Source organism: Myotis brandtii, unplaced genomic scaffold, assembly GCF_000412655.1.
Source record: "Myotis brandtii unplaced genomic scaffold, ASM41265v1 scaffold59, whole genome shotgun sequence".
NCBI lineage: Eukaryota > Metazoa > Chordata > Mammalia > Chiroptera > Vespertilionidae > Myotis > Myotis brandtii.
Window position 1 is genome coordinate 6,433,119 of NW_005370223.1, and position 17,873 is coordinate 6,450,991.

Here is a 17,873-nt window from a genome sequence, read left to right on the forward strand (position 1 = left end):
GAAAGAAAAAGAGGAGAAGAGATTTCGGGTAGACTGTGAGCAGGATATGTCAGAGAGGAGAGAAGATTAGCGGGAGCAAGGGAGAAGGAGGAATGGAAGTAGGTTAGTGAGGAGGGGAGATGTTCTGCCAAAAACCATAGGAATGTAATTACTGGTATTAAGATTTTGCAATAATAATCCTATATAATAAAAGGCTAATATGCAAATTGTCCCCTCAACCGGGAGTTTGACCAGGGGGCAGGGCTGGCTGGCCAACCTCCCCCATCCCCTCCCCCGAGCTGGCCCAGCCTGATCAGCCTCAATTGGGGCAGGCCGGCTGGACCCCCACCATGCACGAATTTGTGCACTGGGCCTCTAGTAATAATAGTAACTGTCTTTGTAACATTCCCATGTGTCAAGTGAGTTCATAAAGGTGGCTGTTTGTTGAAAGAAACATGTATGAATATTGAACTAGTTTTAGAAATAATGTGACAATACCCTAAACTTCAATCTTTTACTAGAATGATCTGATGACATCAGACTGATGTGTACAAGAGATACATGGTGGACGTTCCTCTGCTTTCTGCTTCATTCTCCTGCAGAGTTAATGCTGCAGGGAACTGACATGCCAGCTGATATTCCGTGGCACCAATTTCCAACGAGTAGGCACATTTATGGAGGGCCACCGTGCAGGGCCGCGCTGGTGCTCCGGCCCGGGCTTCTGTCGGAGAAGCAGCAGACAGCCAATTGGCTAATTTAAGGAGTCAACAATATTTCCTGTGGACGCTCAAAGCTATCGCCCTGCTCTTGTCTCTAGGGCTTATGGACTTTCAGGCATGAGAAAGCCGAAAGGATCTGTAGAAGATAACGGGGCGTTTGGGAAACCAGTCGTCATAACAACAGGGCAGGCAGCGGTTACAATGGAAGCGGGATCGCCTGTGCACTGTAAGAGGGACGATTCCGGATTAAGCGCCTCCATACACGATGAAATTGAGGCGTCATTAAATTATTACGTCCAATAATCACCACTTTACAAGGCCGGCCTTCCTAGCATACACTCCTGTTTGCTTGCCGGGGTGACAAGCGATGTGTGTGCAAACACAGATGAACACAGCCGTGCCTCGTGAGCATGGTTCCGTTCATTGCATGGCCAGCATGTGCCAGGCACTCCACAGTCCGTACCTGATTCTGTTATCCCCATTTTACAGACGGGGACGTCAGAAAGGCGAGGTGCTTGCCCAAGTGCCTGTACGTTGTAAGTGAGTGAGGGGGTTGGGAAGGCAGGTCTAGATTATTCTGAGCCCCGTGGCTTTTCCTCTGCCAGCCCCTTTGCTGATCACTAGCTCGTGACCTCTTTGCCTTTCACCGGGTCATTTGCAATGGCTTTCTGACCGGCCCCCCAGCTCCAGGCATTGCCACTGCTGTCCCTATCACACCACTGCCAGGCGAAGATTCCTGAAGCAGAGCTGGGATCGCTATTGTGTGCTTCTCCTGCTCAGAGCCGTCCATGATGATTTCCCTTTGCCCACTGAATGCAATTGTGCTCAGAGCCTTCCATGATGATTTCCCTTTGCCCACTGAATGCAATTGTCTTAGCCTGGCATTTAGGCTTCCTCTCCAGCCTCCTCTTCCACTAGCTGCCTGCAGTCCACTCCGCTCAGCCGGACTCAGGGGCTGCCTTGTCCCACCGCCCCCACACCTCTGAGAGCCCTTCAGCTCCTGCACACCCGCCTCAGTCACCTGTTCCCTTCTAGCACTCACCTCCCAGGACTCTTACTCTGTTTTCAGTGTTCTTGTTTATGGCCATGTCTTCTCTCTGCTGTCACACTGTGTCCACTCTCAAAGCCAGTGTCAGGAAAGGCCTGAGAAGGACTTTTAAGGGGGGGAATTCTCGGGAACACTGTGTTTTTGTCCAGTCTCTTCCCGCATCTCCCATTTCCCTTTCCCCCCCAAGAATAGTCAGTCCATTCCCTTTCTATGTCCCTGATTCATTATAATCACCAGTTCATTCTGTACATCAGATTATTTATTCACTTGGTTCTTAGATTCACTTGTTGATAGATGCATGTTTGTTGTTCACAATTTGTATCTTTACCTTTTTCTTCTTCCTCTTCTTAAAGGATACCTTTCAGCATTTCGTATAATACTGGTTTAGTGGTGATGAACTCCTTTAGCTTTTCCTTATCTGTGAAGCTCTTTATCTGACCTTCAATTCTGAATGATAGCTTTGCTGGATAAAGTAATCTTGGTTGTAGGTTCTTGGTATTCATCACTTTGAATATTTCTTGCCATTCCCTTCTGGCCTGCCAAGTTTCTGTTGAGAAATCAGCTGACAGTCGTATGGGTATTCCCTTGTAGGTAATTGAGTCTCTTTCTCTTGCTGCTTTTAAGATTCTCTCTTTGTCTTTTGCTCTTGGCATTTTAATTATGATGTGTCTTGGTGTGGTCCTCTTTGGATTCCTTTTGTTTGGGGTTCTCTGCGCTTCTTGGACCTGTAAGTCCATTTCTTTCACCAGGTGGGGGAAGTTTTCTGCCATTATTTCTTCAAATAGGTTTTCAATATCTTGCTGTCTCTCATCTTCTGGCACCCCAATTATTCTGATGTTTGTACGCTTGAAGCTGTCCCAGAGGCTCCTTACACTATCTTCGTATTTTCGGATTCTTTTTTCATTTTGCTTTTCCGGTTGGGTGTTTTTTGCTTCTTCGCATTTCAAATCTTTGGCTTGATTCTTGCGCTCCTCTGGTCTGCTATTGGGTGTCTGTATAATATTCTTTATTTCAGTCCGTGTATGCTTAATTTCTAGTTGGTTCTTTATCATAGCATCGAGGGTCTCATTAGTTTTCGTGACTCTCTCCTCAAGTTTATTGACAGCTTCTAGCACATTTTTGCAAGCCCTCAAAATTGCGATTTTTAGCTCTATATCCTCCATTTCTGTCATGTTTTTTTGTCTCCGCATTTTTTATGCTTTCTTGGTGCACCCTCTAGTGGTCTTTGTGCGCAGTCTTGTTCTAGTTGAGCCTTGATTGTTGTAGTTAATACTAGAGGGATTTGACCACCAGGCCGACTGGCTGTGTGAATCAGCTGTGTCTGCCGCGGAAAACTTCTGTCCTCTGGGGAGGTGCTAATCTAGCCTTTGCCTGAGGCGATCCGGCAAATGGCTCTGCGCAGGGCTTGGGCGGGGCGGGCTCAACAGGGCGGGCGGAGGGAGCCGTTATGGTGCCCTCAGTCCTGTTCCCAGAGGCTCTGCTTCTCAGAACCCCCGGAACCGCTGCAAACCTCGGAGGGAAAGCTGCCTTCCAACTGATGCCAGACACTCCCGCTTCTCCCGTTTGGGTCCGAGTCCCCAGCGATTCGCCCGTATCTGGAGCTCAGAGTCTGAGACTCCCCCCTGACCGAAAACGACAACCGCGCTCTCAGCCACCAGCCCGCTTTGCGCGCGCACCTCCGCACCTGAGTTTTTTCCACACTGCGCCTCCTCTGAGCCTCGGTGTGCTGTTATTTTTCCTTCTAGTTGAAGAGTCTCTCCTCAGCCAGCCTTCCTGTGGTTCTGGGTGATGTCCGTTCCGTCTTTTAGTTGTATTTTTGAAGTGGTTGGTTGCGGCAGCAGTCTGCGGTGTTTACCTATGCCGCCATCTTGGTCTCTCGAGACCTGAGAAGGACTTTTACTGGGGAGAGTTCTCGGGAACAGTGTGAGGGCGAGGGAGGCGGGCCGGGGCAGGGGGAGTTGAACTGCTGTTGGCAGAGGCATCTCAGCTGATCCCCTGGGGAGCTCGGAGCTGGATGGCGCTTCAGCTGTGGTAGTGAGAGGTGTTTCCCAGGCGTCTCAGCTGATCCCCTGGGGAGCTCGGAGCTGGGATGGCGCTTCAGCTGTGGTAGTGAGAGGTGTTTCCCCCTAGGGGTGAGATTCAGGCTGCCTCTAGCGAGAGGAAGTGACTTTGGGTGGGGCCGCTTCTCCTACAGAGGGCAGTTCCCAGAGAGCAGAGGGCAGTTCACTCCCTCACGCATGAGCCTTCAGTGCTCACCTCCCCTGGCAGCTGGAGGATCTGGTGTCAGGACTGCAGGGAGGTCACCCCAGGGGCCTCGGCACCTTATTCATCTGTCAGAGGCACTTGGGGAACATACAGTAAAGGCCCCACCCTGGCGGCTTCTGATGGTAGCATGGGGTGGGGCCAGAAGACCTGCATGTGGGTGCAGATTGGAATTCCATCGGTCCAGGAGGGGACCCAAGACCCTGCTTTTCTAACAGCTCCTAAGTCATGGCCCATGGACCCCTCCCAGGTCAGAAGCTGGCAAACCTGTTCTGTAAAAGGCCAGATGGTTTGAGGCTCTGCAGGCCACATGCTCAAGGGTGCTACGACTCAACTTTGCTGTTTTTAGCACCAAAGCAGCCACAGACCATATATCAGCGAATGAGCATGGCTGTGTGCCAGTGCTTGCTCCTGTCCCAGGTGCTCCTGAGGGACAGCCAGGTTTAGGAGCCGCTGTCTTTAACCGGGAAGGAAGTGTGGGAGAGAGGAGAGAAGGGGACGTGCAGGGACTAGTCCCAGCCCTCAAACGCACCTGTAAGTAGCTCAGCTCATAGAGCCCTCAAACAGTGTTTGTGGAATGAACAAATAAATGGGATTAAGTACATTTCTCATTTTGAAGGCAGTTTTTAAGGGTATTCAAGTCTGACTGGTAACATTGGGTTATGAAGGCATTCGATATTTTATTATGCAAATCATGCTCTTGGCTGGAGTGGGATTTGGGAAGAAGACAGTATCCTGGCATCACTAGGAGCTCTCTCCGCCTCAGCCTTGGGCTCCCAGGAATGTTGGGATCCTCCTGTCCCTTCATCACAGGTCCCTGTTGATTCAGAGGTTCCAGGGCAGCTGCTGTGGCCTGGGGTGCTTTCCCAGCTGGCCCTCCACACTTGCAAGAATGGGGAGCTGCTGCCAGGAGGCCTGAGGGATCATCAGTCTCCCTGTACCTCGCTGAGCTCCGCTCACCTTTCCTTAACCCTCGCTCACCAACCCTCACTCAGCTCACCAACCCTCGCTCACCGCCAGGGGCTGTAAGGCCCAAGCTGGAGTCCTCAAAAGTCACCACGTTTGGTTGGTTTGGGTCTGGCAGCTGATGAATAGGTTGCTGTTACGATGTTTACTCTCCTGAATCAGGTATTCCTTTGTAGAGACAGAGCCTTCTAGTCATTAGTAGGCTTCAGAAAACATCCAGGGAACTGAGAGAAAAGGCATCATTTAAAGAGCGCTGCCAAAATGTTAACAAAGGGACCCAGGGAGAGTGCCATGCCCGTAAGCCTTGTTTTTTCTTCCTTGTGCACATGAATTCAAAGTGCAAACACTGCTTGCAGCATTCTTAGAACCCCCAAATCCCATGGCCATAAGCAAAAAAATCAGTGGGGAATAGAACAAAAACTTCTAGGAGAAGCTGATTTAAACACCCCCCACCACCACACCCACCCACATCCCCGCACCCCCACACATATGGACATACACCAGAAACTATATCTTCACGAGGATTGTCTCTTCCCAGCAGACACCATGGAGTTGCAATTGCTCAGAACAATTCTGGAACCCCTTAATTGTAGCCGTAGGTATGTTTTAAACATAACATTTCAAACATCTATATATTTAAAAGTTTTAAAACTACACAGACACATTTTCAAACACACACACACACACACACACACACACACACACACACATATAAATTGAGAGACTAGTATAATGAACCATCATCCAGCATCAACAATTATTAGCACATGCAAATCCTGTTTCATCTCTATCTCCATTCCCCTTCACCAATTGGATTATTTTGAAACAAATTCCAAAAATCCTGTACCTTCATCTCTAAATACTTTAGTATGGATCTAAAAGATAAGGACTCTTAAAAAACATGTAAGATTGAACCATATGAAATTGTCATTTGGTTGTCATCAGTAACCATTATCTACATGAATTATTTCATTAGGAATTGCAAATCGCAATGTTCTAACATTTCTTTAACTTTTATTAGCTGGAATTCTTTTATAGCTTCTCCTTATGCTCACTTGGTTTCCCTGAAAAGGTGGCATAAATGCCTACTTTCCCCTTTCACAATCAGTTCTCGTCTTGCTCATCTGATTGTACAAGTTCAACTCCTTTCAGAGTTCCCAGGTCTTGCTGTCATCCGCCCATTACTGCTCTCTTCTCAATGATGAATATTAAGCTTCTGCCTTCTTTTCGTCTGGCTCCCATCCATGTTGTCCCGCTCTCTGCAAGAAAAACAACGGAAGGGTAGCCCTGCAGCATTTCGGGAGCAGAGACGGGCAGAAACAAGTGTTGCTGTGGTTACAGAAATAAGTGAAGTCTTAGAATCAAGCACGACATGGAGTGGTCAGAGTTTAAATCCTGGGTCCCTAAAGGACCTTGTGCCGAGATGACAAAGTTGAATTTGAATCTAAGTACCAGTAACAGTGGTGGCAGAAGTGAGTAAAGGGGCCTGCAGGATGCAAAACTAGTTATGGTCCCAGCCCCACAGTCCCACAACTTCCCTAGGAACCAAAGGCCCTTGAAAAATTACTGTAAAAAAACCTATCCCATGCCCTAGCCAGTTTGGCTCAGTGGATGGAGCATTGGTCTGAGGACTGAAGGGTCCCCGGTTTGATTCCAGTCAAGGGCACGTACCTTGGTTGCAGGTTGGATCCCCAGCCCTGGCCGGAGTGCATGTGGGAGGCCACCAGTCAGTGTGTCTCTCTCACATCAATGTTTCTCTCACTGTGTCTCTACCCCTCCCTCCCACTCTCTCTAAAAACCAATGGAAAAATATCCTTGGGTGAGGATTAACAACAGCAGAAACACAACAACAACAAAAACTAGGAAGGAAGGAAGGAAGGAAGGAAGGAAGGAAGGAAGGAAGGAGGGGAGGGAGGGAGGGGTTATGAAAAAAGATCCCATTCTCACAATGGGCAAGGGCTGTCCTTGCAGAGAACAAGGTGCCTTGAGCCACAAACAATCCCGAAAATGAAAGTTACACAACCAGGACCCAGCACCACTTTTGGAGGATTCAAGCCCCCAAACTCATTAGACACTGAAAGGGGACTGGGTCTTGCATCCTCTCCTCCAACCTCCTCCATCAGATGGACTTCTCGCAGGAAAGGACAAATACACAAATTCCAATTTGGTTGCCAGGGAAACCCCTACAGCATATCAAAAAAAGAAAAAGTGCCAGTGTGTTCTGGGAATAAAGGAGAAAGTCGTTTGTGTGTGTGGTGAGAACCAACTGCGTCAGGACTGCAGCTTCCCATGGCAGGCTTTGCCAGGGGCCTGACAGCAAAGCAAACTCGGTGTCAAGACCTGGGAAGGGCTTCCTCCCGACCCTCACAGCACAGGTGCTGCTCTTCCATGACCTTGGGCCTCTGCTACAGGGATGCCAACCCCTAGGAACTGCAAAGATGCCGAAGAGGCCAGGGGACACCCTGGATGAGTGTGTTTGGAAATATACAGTGTGACGATTCAGAGAGGTTCGGGCCTGGAAAAGACCTGCGATAAAGCAAAACCCACTTCTTCCCGCCAGGAAGGCACCGGTAAGTAGCTCAGCACCTGTGGTTAGATAAGCTCGGGCAATGCTTCATGCTGTGAGCTCCTCTTAGAGAATCACAATGTGCTTTAGCGTATTCAAGGCTAAACCTCGAGGTTTACCTGAACAGTAGCACCAAAGCCAGGTCAACAGTCCTAATCCCCAGAACCGGTGAATATGGAAAAAGGGCGACTACTATTTCATGTGACAAAAGACGTGATGAAAGTTAAGGGTCCTGAGAGCAGTCGTTTATCCTGGATTATCAGGATCGGCTGCGAACACAATCACACATAACCTTAAAAGAGAGGCAGAGTGAGTTCCAACACTTCCTCGCTCACAGAGGAAGGCCGGCGTGTGAAGAAGAGGTGGAGAAGGAGGGATGCGGCCATAAGCCAAGGAATGCAGAGGAATGCCGGCTGCCAGCAGACGCCGGGTGAGGCCAGGAAGACCAGAGGGAGGCGGCCCTGCCCTGCCAACACCTTGAATTTGTGCTTCTGGCTTCCAGAACTGTGAGAGAATAGAGTGCTCTAGTTTTAAGCCACCAAGGTTGTGGTCATTTGTACAGTAGCCTCAGGAAATGAATATCCCTTAACACAGAACTGCCCAAACTTACACATTTACCATAACTCTTTTTTTCAAAGGACATCAGTTATCATTCTGTAAACTTCAGGCTCTGAGGAATCCACTCTGGGAGACAGCTGTTGAGATGATTTTATGAATGACTGACCACAGTGGCGCCACTGAGGACACTTACAAGTCTGGGTCCAACCCTAGGCCACCAGAGTCCACAGAATGGCCATGCCATGTGCCTTCCTTTGGTCCTTCCATCAGAAAGGGCATCCCGACATTTCCAGCTGCCTCTTACCCATTATGTATTTGAACTATTTTATATCCACTAGAGGCCCGGTGCATGAAATTCATGCATGGGGAAGGGGGGGGGTCCCCTCAGCCCAGCCTGCACCCTCTCCAATCCAGGACCCCTCATGGAATGTCCAACTTCTGCTTCAGTCATTTGGTCGTCCCTCACTAACCCTCCTGCCGGCCTGGTTGTAGGCAGCCATCTTGTGAGGGCGTGAGGGTTAATTTGCATATTACCTCTTTATTATATAGGATGAGATGTAATAGTTAAAGTTTGCTGACATTTCCGTCTACCACACAAGCCACACACGTTTTCACAGAGGTGCCTTCTTAGCTTCTTAGGTGCTCTTGTGATCTCTCCCAGGGTCACTTTGCAGGGGGAATCCTCTTGCTAATGCTGGACTGCACCAAGAATGTCAGGAGGCCTAGGGACAGAACTAGTCAGAAGGTCTAGCTCAGTGGTTCTCTGTAATCGTCAAAGCTTGCTAACATTTCCATCTACCACACAAGCCGCACACGTTTTCACAGAGGTGCCTTCTTAAGTGCTCTTGTGATCTCTCCCAGGGTCACTTTGCAGGGGGAATCCTCTTGCTAATGCTGGACTGCACCAAGAATGTCAGGAGGCCTAGGGACAGAACTAGTCAGAAGGTCTAGCTCAGTGGTTCTCAACCTTCTGGCCCTTTAAATACAGTTCCTCATGTGGTGACCCAACCATAAAATTATTTTCGTTGCTACTTCATAACTGTAATGTTGCTACTGTTATGAATCGTCATGTAAATATCTGATACGCAGGATGGTCTTAGGCGACCCCTGTGAAAGGGCCATTCGACCGCCAAAGGGGTCGCGACCCACAGGTTGGGAACCACTGGTCTAGCTGGTCTCTTAGTCCCTAGTAGATTCAATGCTCACACCTTTCTCGGATATTACCTGCATTGCTTCCAACTCTGCCTGGAGGTGGCCACTTCAAGGGACTGTGTGGTCCTATGCGCCAACATGGTGCTGCTTTCTCGGGGGAGGAGGATCGACACTCACAGCTGGACCTTTGCGGAGGATTTCTGGGTCACCTGCTCAGCAACTCCCCCCTTTAAATACTAGTCTGTGGGCAACAAGGGCAGGGGTTTCAACTATTTAGCCTTCCCTCAAATCCATTCCAACCTCCATGGATCTCACCAAAGACAATGTTCCGGGGAAATCCTTAAGGGACAAAGCACTCTAAATAGGCTAGAAAGCATACCCTCAACAGGGAAGAACTGTCAGGGTCTCTAAGCCAAGAATTTTAAAGTAGGACATGTCCCCATTCCATCTTCATTGCATGGAATTGTACAGGCTGATCCTTACCCAGGTTGACCCTGGGACAGAGCCTGCTGTCAGAACGTGGCCGACTGCCTTACCCACCCCACTTACTCAACTCTCTGCCCTCCCCAAACAGTTGAAAGTCCAGACTCCTCTCTCTCTGCTCTGACTCAGCTCTCTTTTTCTCAAGGCTACACAGCAGACCTCACCTCTGTCTTTATCCTTCCTGTCTCCACAACTTCCCTTTGTTAACATGACTCTTGAACAGTGTGAACTCTAACAAAAAGCAAGGTTGTGCTTGAAGAAAAGCAAAACATTCAATATTGAAAATGTGTGCAAATCGAATCGCTCTGAAGTGCTGTTTTCTCATTTACATTTCAGGATTGTTTTGTCATCATTTCTGAAGGCTGTCCTCTTGGCAATGGCTCCTGACCCGATTCCTGTCTTTCCTAGTTATGCCGGGGGAAGGGATTCATTGATTAGTCCCTTCATTTATAAGGGTCTTTGAAATCAGCACCCCCAGGCAGATCGAGTTCAGCAGCTTGGAAGTGGTGTCTTGAATCCTTTTGATTTAATCACTCGTATTTACAGTAAAGGAGTTGAACAGTGAATCGAGATTAGCTCATGTGAATGCCAGGAAACTGCCTTGGGTGTCCCTGGCCTGGCTTGGCCCAGCTGTCGGCAAACCCCAAGAGGGCCCTGGACAAGGCCTTGGGGAGGCCTGCCTGTGCTACCGCTGAGCCACAGTGGCGAGCGTCACTTATTCATCGAACTAAACTTATTCCGTACCAGGTCCCTGCTGTATAGAAATCACCCTCTCAATTACTATTCTTGTTTTGTAGGTGAGAATATTAAGGCTTACAGGTATAAAGGAACTTTCCCAAGATCACACAGCTGGAAGAGCCAGACTCAAGCCAAGCCTGCCTTACTCCAAACCCTTTCCTGAGGACCTAGAGTCCCAGACTTGTAGAATTCATGGGCCAACAAAATTTTTTAAAAAATTGTGTAAAATTAAAAAGGAAAAAAATGTGTGAATGTGTGCACATGCTAATATAGAGTTGCTAATTTTTTATTTTGCCATCAGGGCATGACAAAGGCTTATCATTTATTATTACCATTTCATTGGAAAGGATATTTACACAAACATGAAAAAAACACTTCTAAATTAATTTGCCAAGCATTTATGGAGCACCTATTATGTGCCAGGCATTCATTGTTCTAGGCCAGTGATGGCGAACCTTTTGAGCTCGGCGTGTTAGCATTTTGAAAAACCCTAACTTAATTCTGGTGTCGTGTCACATACAGAAGTTTTTTGATATTTGCTACCATAGTAAAACAAAGACTTATATTTTTGATATTTATTTTATATATTTAAATGCCATCTAACAAAGAAAAATCAACCAAAAAAATGAGTTCGCGTGTCACCTCTGACACGCGTGTCATAGGTTCGCCATCACTGTTCTAGGCACTGCAGAAAATAATAGTGACAAAATAAACAAAGAATCCGTGCCCTCCGAAATAAGGCATGATAGGTTAATTAAAAAGAAGGGAAGTACACAGTATATTAGAAATGAGTGCTATACGGGGAAAAACAGGGCAGGGAAGAAGGGGATACAAGTGGGGGAGGAAGCCCTTGCTGAAAAAGTGAGAAAGCGTATACCAGTCTTGCCAAGAAGGGACACGGACGATCTTAGCACCCATCCATATGAACATTCCCACAATAGTAACTCATTTTTCTCACTGTACCAGCACGTGGGCACTCATCCCTGTGGCCCAGCTCCCAGCTCCAGGGGAGGTGAGATGGGAGGGACTGGTGAGGATGGTTCAAGCTCTGCCTCTGGTTCCTTTCCTCCCGGCCTTTTCCAACGGTGAGCTTTCACTTCCTAGGCTATTGACTGGCGGAGGTTTTATCTTGCCTCAGACATGATCCAGGAAGTTTCTCCTTGTCCCTCAGTTGAAATCACTATTTCTAAGGAAGCACTGTGAATCCAAAACGTTGCTTTTTGAGGGAAGGGGCTCTGGGGCCTCATCTACTGTGCTGCCTTCCCTTTGCTAAATGAGTTGGAGCTGGTGTTTCTTTCCCCCAGGTGTTTCCAGCTCTGTGTGGGAAGAAAATGTAGACAGAATGTTCTTTCACTCATCTTACACAGGTTTTCCTTTGGGTTTTTGTTGTTGAAGTTGTTGTTCCGAGGGATAGTTCTCAAACTCTAGAAATAAGATGGTGGGGCTATTTGGATCTCAGGATTTGTTTTCCTGATAGCCACCTATTTCGTGCAAAATCCCCCACGTCTCAGCAGTCGGGGTTCCTCTGGAACCCCAGTTTCTGGTTTTTATTGGTACAGCTGCCCAGTATTCTCATGAAGTGAGTCGGGCAAAGCGATACTTGAAATCACAGCGTCCAGAGTTACAATTCTAGATGGGAACTTTGGGAAAGATACTTGAACTTCCTTAAATGTTCTGGTTTTCGTATCTGTTTATTGAAATAATAAGAGTACTTACCTCATGGGGTTGTTGTGGGTATTAAATGAGAGAACACACATACCATACTATTCTAAGTGTTTTTTGTGTATTCACTACAGGCGATTCTCGACTTATGATGGTCTGACTAAATGATTTTTTTTTACTTTATAATGGTACCAAAGTGACACACATAATAAATGTCATTAGAGATTTAACACTTTATTACAAAACAGGCTTTATATTAGATGATTTTGCCCAAATAACATCAGTGTTCTGAGCACATTTAAAGTAGGCTAGGCTAAGTTATGATGTTTAGTAGGTTAGGTGTATTAAACACATTTTCAACATAGTATATTTTCAACTTACAGTGAATTTACAAGGACATAACCCCATCGTAACTTGAGGAGCATCTGTAATTAAATTCTTCATGAACTCCTTGAAATAGGATCTGTTATTGTTTTAATTTTACAGAAGAAAAAACTGAATCACAACGAAGAAAAGTAGCTTTCTAAATCACCCATGCTCCTGGCACACAGAGTGATGGTTTTCATTAATATAGTCTCCGGTGAAGAATTAGAAACCATCTGGTCTACCCTTGTCATGAGGGCTCAGCCTGGAGCTGCTACTTAATAGGATAATTTCATTAATGCCAAAGGAATATATCAAAGTATATTCCTCAAAAACGTTAAAAATCTTAATGTTCATACAAAGGGTAAGCAGGTGCAGCTACCTGTTTAACTCATTAATGAGGGCTCCAGCAGGATGATGAAGCCAGGTCACAAGAGAGTATGAGGGTGTGGTTATTAAACAGGCAACATGATAGCCTTGGCTGGTTTGGCTCAGTGGGTGGAGCTTCGGCCTGCGGACTGAAGGGTCCTGGCTTCAATTCTGATCAGGGGCACATGCCCGGGGTTGTGGGCTTGATCCCCAGTGAAGGGCGTGCAGGAGGCAGCTGGCCAATGATTCTCATCATTGATGTTTCTATCTCTCTCTCCTTCTCCCTTCCTCTCTGAAATCAATAAAAATATATTAAAAAACAAACAAACGAACAAAAAATAGGCAACACGAGGGGTCCTTGAGTTGGCAGAACTGCTCTGTGTCGTGACTAGTGGTAGATACATGAACCTACACATGTGATACAATTGCATGGGACCAAATACAAATACACAAATGAGTACAAGTAAGACTGGGGAAATCTGAGTAAGATGGGTGGGGTGTACCCCTGTCAACACTGAATGTGAGCTTGTACTATAGTTCTGGGGAACCTGGGAAAGGGCATACAGATCTCTTGGTATTATTTCTTACAAGTGTGTGTGTGTGTGTGTGTGTGTGTGTGTGTGTGAATCTACACATGATCTTAAAATAAAAAGTTTAATTTAAAAACAAAGTAAATAACTCAGATAAAAAGAAAATAAGAAGAACTGTTGTTTTGTTGTTGTGGTTTTAAGTAGGCAGTGGAAAGAAGGGAAGCTGAGATAAGATGACTAACTTAAATACAAAGTTGTTATATCCTATGAGGGGAGAAAACCCATAGTCTTTGGGGTTTTCTATCAGATGGAAAAGAGATTCACTCGTCCTGGTCCAACCTCCTCATTTTATAGCTGAGCAATGTGAGTGGAGATGGCTTCCCTAAGGGCAAGCGGCTAGTTCATGGCAGAGTGTGTTCAGTTAAACCTCATCTTATCCCAAAATGGACCTGAGGCAGTCATTATGGAGTCATTGAAACTGTTGAACACCAACTATGTGCCAGGCACTGTACTAGGCTCCAGGCTCGGCCGATAACTACCATTGGGTTCCTGCCCTGAAGGAACTGGTGGTCTTACTGGATGATGAGGCTGTGGGCAGATCATTACTAGAGATGAATATTCAGCAGTGAGCAGAAATGGTATGAAGGTAGGTGGAGGGAGGTAGAGCGTCCTGATGGCCTTAGGGTCTCAGGGTTTAGGGGAGTCTAATGACGGGAGTCTAATGGCCCAGGGCAGGCCTGGGCTAGGTTCTGAGATTACTGGCAGGCCCAGAAGAGAATGATAAGAGAGGGGGTTGCAGAAATGGGGAGCTGGGGAAAATGAGGGAGCATATTGATAGCCAAGAGATAAGGCCAAAGCTAGGACAGGGTGGGCTAGTGAGAGGGATGTAATTGCAAGATGGAGAACGGAAGGCAGCTGGAGCCCCAGGACCACGAAAACAAGTGGTTTAAACTGCGCAGTGTTTAGAACAGTGATGGCGAACCTATGACACGCGTGTCAGAGGTGACACGCGAACTCATTTTTTTGGTTGATTTTTCTTTGTTAAATGGCATTTAAATATATAAAATAAATATCAAAAATATAAGTCTTTGTTTTACTGTGGTTGCAAATATCAAAAAATTTCTATATGTGACACGGCACCAGAATTAAGTTAGGGTTTTTCAAAATGCTGACACGCCGAGCTCAAAAGGTTCGCCATCACTGGTTTAGAGCATATGGTGGTGCCAGTGGCTCGTTGGTGCTAGTCACGATGGGTTCTCAGGGAGCTGACTGCCCAGGAATCTGAGCCTGGGACTGGCTGCACCAGGGCTTGTGGGCTGGGCCCCGGGGAGGATATGGCCTCTGGAACTGAGACTTGGATGCGAACCTCGAACAAAAACTTGGCAGAGCATGAGTCCAGGCCAGGCTGGCACAGGCGCTGCTTCCAAGGTAGTTTATATGCAGCGCGCCGGCCTCACTCACACACTGCAGCAGTGTAAGGAGGCGGTCTTCCAGCCTCAGCAGCCTCAAGCCCTGGCCTCCTTCCTGGGATTCCTGGCAGGGCCCAGGGAGAGTAAGGTGGGAAACAGGGACCAGTCGGTCCTCTGCTTGCACACAATGGAAATGTTGGTTGGATGGGACTGAAGAATGAAATGTCAGGCCCCTTCAGGGCAGGGACCAAGCCTCATTGGTCTGTGAGTCCCTCACAGGGTCCACCAAGTAACAGCACAGATGATCACTGTCCCCTCGGGACTTGTCCAGGGGGCACCTCCTGCTTACCTTTATGGAAGGTCAGCTAGCGTGGTAAGGCACCTACTAAGTGTTAGGTCTGCTCCAGCCACTTTATAAGATGAAGAGACAGAAGTAACTTGCCCAATATCATGTAACCAGTAGATGAGATTGAGGGGATTGAACCCCAGCTCTGTCTGACAGCAAAGCCAATTCTCATTGCACTCTAGCACCTCAGCATCAGCATCCCCCCACCCCCCAAATTGTGGTGAATAAATTAATCTCGTTGCTTTTAAAACCCCCAAAGGGTCTTGCCTGTTGTCACCAAACTCCACTTCCATGGCCCACAGGAATTATTTTCTCTCTGTCTCAATGCCTCCTCTCACCCAAGCTAATCTCCCTGCTGCCCTAGAGACTGTTGGTTAAACTTGCCCGGGTAACACCGCCCTGTTCTCTGTCCCCAGAAATGGAGTCTGGAGTCTATTACCCTGTGGCCCTCGGTAAATTGACTTGTGACTGAGAGAACAGTAGTGGGTAATTGCGAACCAAGCTACTTAATACGGTTCGAGGTTATGGGATTTTGCAAAGTTAATCCAAATGTTCTCAGGTCTCCCTCGCTCTGGTGCAGACGGGCTCACGTGAAGAGAAAAGCACATGTTTCAACACTGGGCCTTGCCACCACCCGTCCTCCTGGGACCCGAGCCCTCTGCAGTCTCCCAAAGCGTTTCAGGGCGACCTCGGGTGCGGCTCGAGAATCAGTCCTGCCAGCTGCTGCTCTCTATCCCGGGGTCCTGTTTCTGCTTTTTGTTTTTTTGTCTTTCTGCTTAAGAAAGTGTCCCCTCCCTTGCAGCCCCCTCCCCTGCACATCCCGGGCGCTGGCCTATGGTCCAGGTACATTTATTTTTGCAGCATTTATTTTGCCCACTTCCGGTGGGCACTGAAGTGATTGCACTCTTAATTATTGCCCCAACCACCGATACTCTAGAGCAATGGTTCTTCACCAGGTGAGTTTTGCCCCCTAGGGGACATTTGGTGAATCTGGAGACATTTGGGGTTGTTACAAGTTGGGGGCGCCTGCTATTGGCATCCATGAGTAGAGAGGCCAGGGGTGCAATGCTCAGGACAGCGCTCCCCCACAAAGAACATCCGGTCCCCAGCGTCAGTGCTGTGAGGCGGAAAGCCCTGCTCTAGAGCGGTGTACCCAGAATGGGCGGGTGACATTGTAAAGTCGGGAGACCTCTCCCTTTCCGTGTTGTGCCGTAATTTTAGAGGGGGTCCCTCGTAACGTTGCTTATACCCTACCGTGGATACTTTTGTGACAAATAGCTTTCTGAGATTTTTAAAAAATATATATGTTTTTATTGATTTCAGAGAGGAAGGGAGAGAGATAGAGAGATAGAAACATCAATGATGAGAATCATTGATTGGTTGCCTCCTGCACGCCCCCTATGGCGGGGGGGCGGGGGGGGGGGATCAAGCCTGCAACCCAGGCATGTGCCCTTGGCCGGAATCGAACCTGGGACCCTTTAGTCCACAGGCCGACGCTCTATCCACTGAGCCAAACCGGCTAGGGCTAGCTTCCTGAGATTTTGCTCTCAGCCCCCTCCTCTCCATGGGCTCAGGTCGTGGACAGAGGACAGATCTGAGGGACAAACGCTGGTTCTCTTTGGAGTTGTCCTCCCCTCCGACCTTGAGGCTTGGCTCTCCCACTGCTGGGCGAGGCTGCCGGGCCTGGCGCCCTGCCCTGAAGGCGAGTTATTTTCGGGGAGGCTCCGTGGTCCCCAATGCAAACACGCTGCCAGCACCACCACTCTGTCCTGACACGTCTGAACTCCAGGGCAGGTCCCAGCTTAAGCTCAAAGGAGACGGGGAATCTTTTGTGAATCGATGTCCAGGGGCTACAGAACGTGGATGAGCGCTATTGCAGGCACAGCTGTGGTTTGCCCCTGTGTCAGCTGGACTCGCTTGTTAGCAAGTAATAAACAAGTCAACATCCACCAAAACAGAACTGTGAGCAGAAAAAGGGACTGTTGGCTCAGGGAGGAGGAAGGCCAAGGGTAGGCAAGCTTGGGGTGAGGCAGAGCTCAAGGCTCAGATGCTCTCAAGGACCCCCTGTCTTCCTCTTCACATTTCAAGCCCTCTCTTCTGTGTGGGCCCCCCTGTCAGAGAGGCTCTGCTCCTGATGCTTACGAGACATGGTACCTACAGGGTGAAGACTGCGACTTACGCCTCTGTGAGCCACAGAGCCTGGTGAAATGCCTGGGGTGTGTGATGGCCTTCAGCAAATACTGGTTGAGATGACCATCAGAAGCAGGGAGTTGGGTATCAGATGTGAGCTAAATGCGTGAAGGTGGACATGCTCTCTGAGAGAGGACAGTGTTAGAACACAGAGTGGGGAACCAGGTTTGGAGAGTGGCCATCTTCTCCTCAGTGATGTTTGAACCTCCCATTTACTGATTTTGCTGGATAGGAACTATAAGGCCGTGGGTCAGTGGTGTGGGGCCTGCGTGAGCCAGTCCCCTTACGGCGTCATCTAAGTCCCTGCATGACCTTGGTTTCATGAAGTTTTCCACAGGGCTACCTGCCTTCTTATAAGTCCCTGAGGTCTGCCTGGCCGGTGTGGCTCAGTGGTTGAGCATTGACCCATGAACCAGGAGGTCACGGTTCAATTCCCAGCCAGGGCACAAGCCTAGGTTGGGAGCTCAATCCCCAGTAGGAGGCGTGCAGGAGGCAAATGATCAATGATTCTCTCATCATTGATGTTTCTCTCT

At 48.1% G+C, this 17,873-nt stretch overlaps 1 protein-coding gene and 1 long non-coding RNA gene across 2 annotated transcripts in view; one reads left to right on the plus strand and one right to left on the minus strand.

Annotated features, from left to right (window-relative positions):
- Positions 1–382: 382 nt before the first annotated feature.
- Positions 383–3,771, minus strand: LOC106728326. Its single transcript, XR_001364626.1, has 3 exons — positions 3,630–3,771; positions 1,741–1,841; positions 383–700 (listed from the first exon to the last, which is right to left on the minus strand). It is a non-coding gene; the product is annotated as an uncharacterized LOC106728326 (long non-coding RNA).
- Positions 3,772–6,346: 2,575 nt separating this feature from the next.
- BAALC (brain and acute leukemia, cytoplasmic) overlaps positions 6,347–17,873 on the plus strand; it is a 38,819-nt gene continuing 27,292 nt past the window's right edge. Inside the window, exons 1-2 of the mRNA XM_014550203.1 lie at positions 6,347–6,446; positions 7,446–7,544. Coding sequence (XP_014405689.1) covers positions 6,347–6,446; positions 7,446–7,544 — 199 coding nt within the window. The remainder of the gene's footprint in view (positions 6,447–7,445; positions 7,545–17,873) is intronic.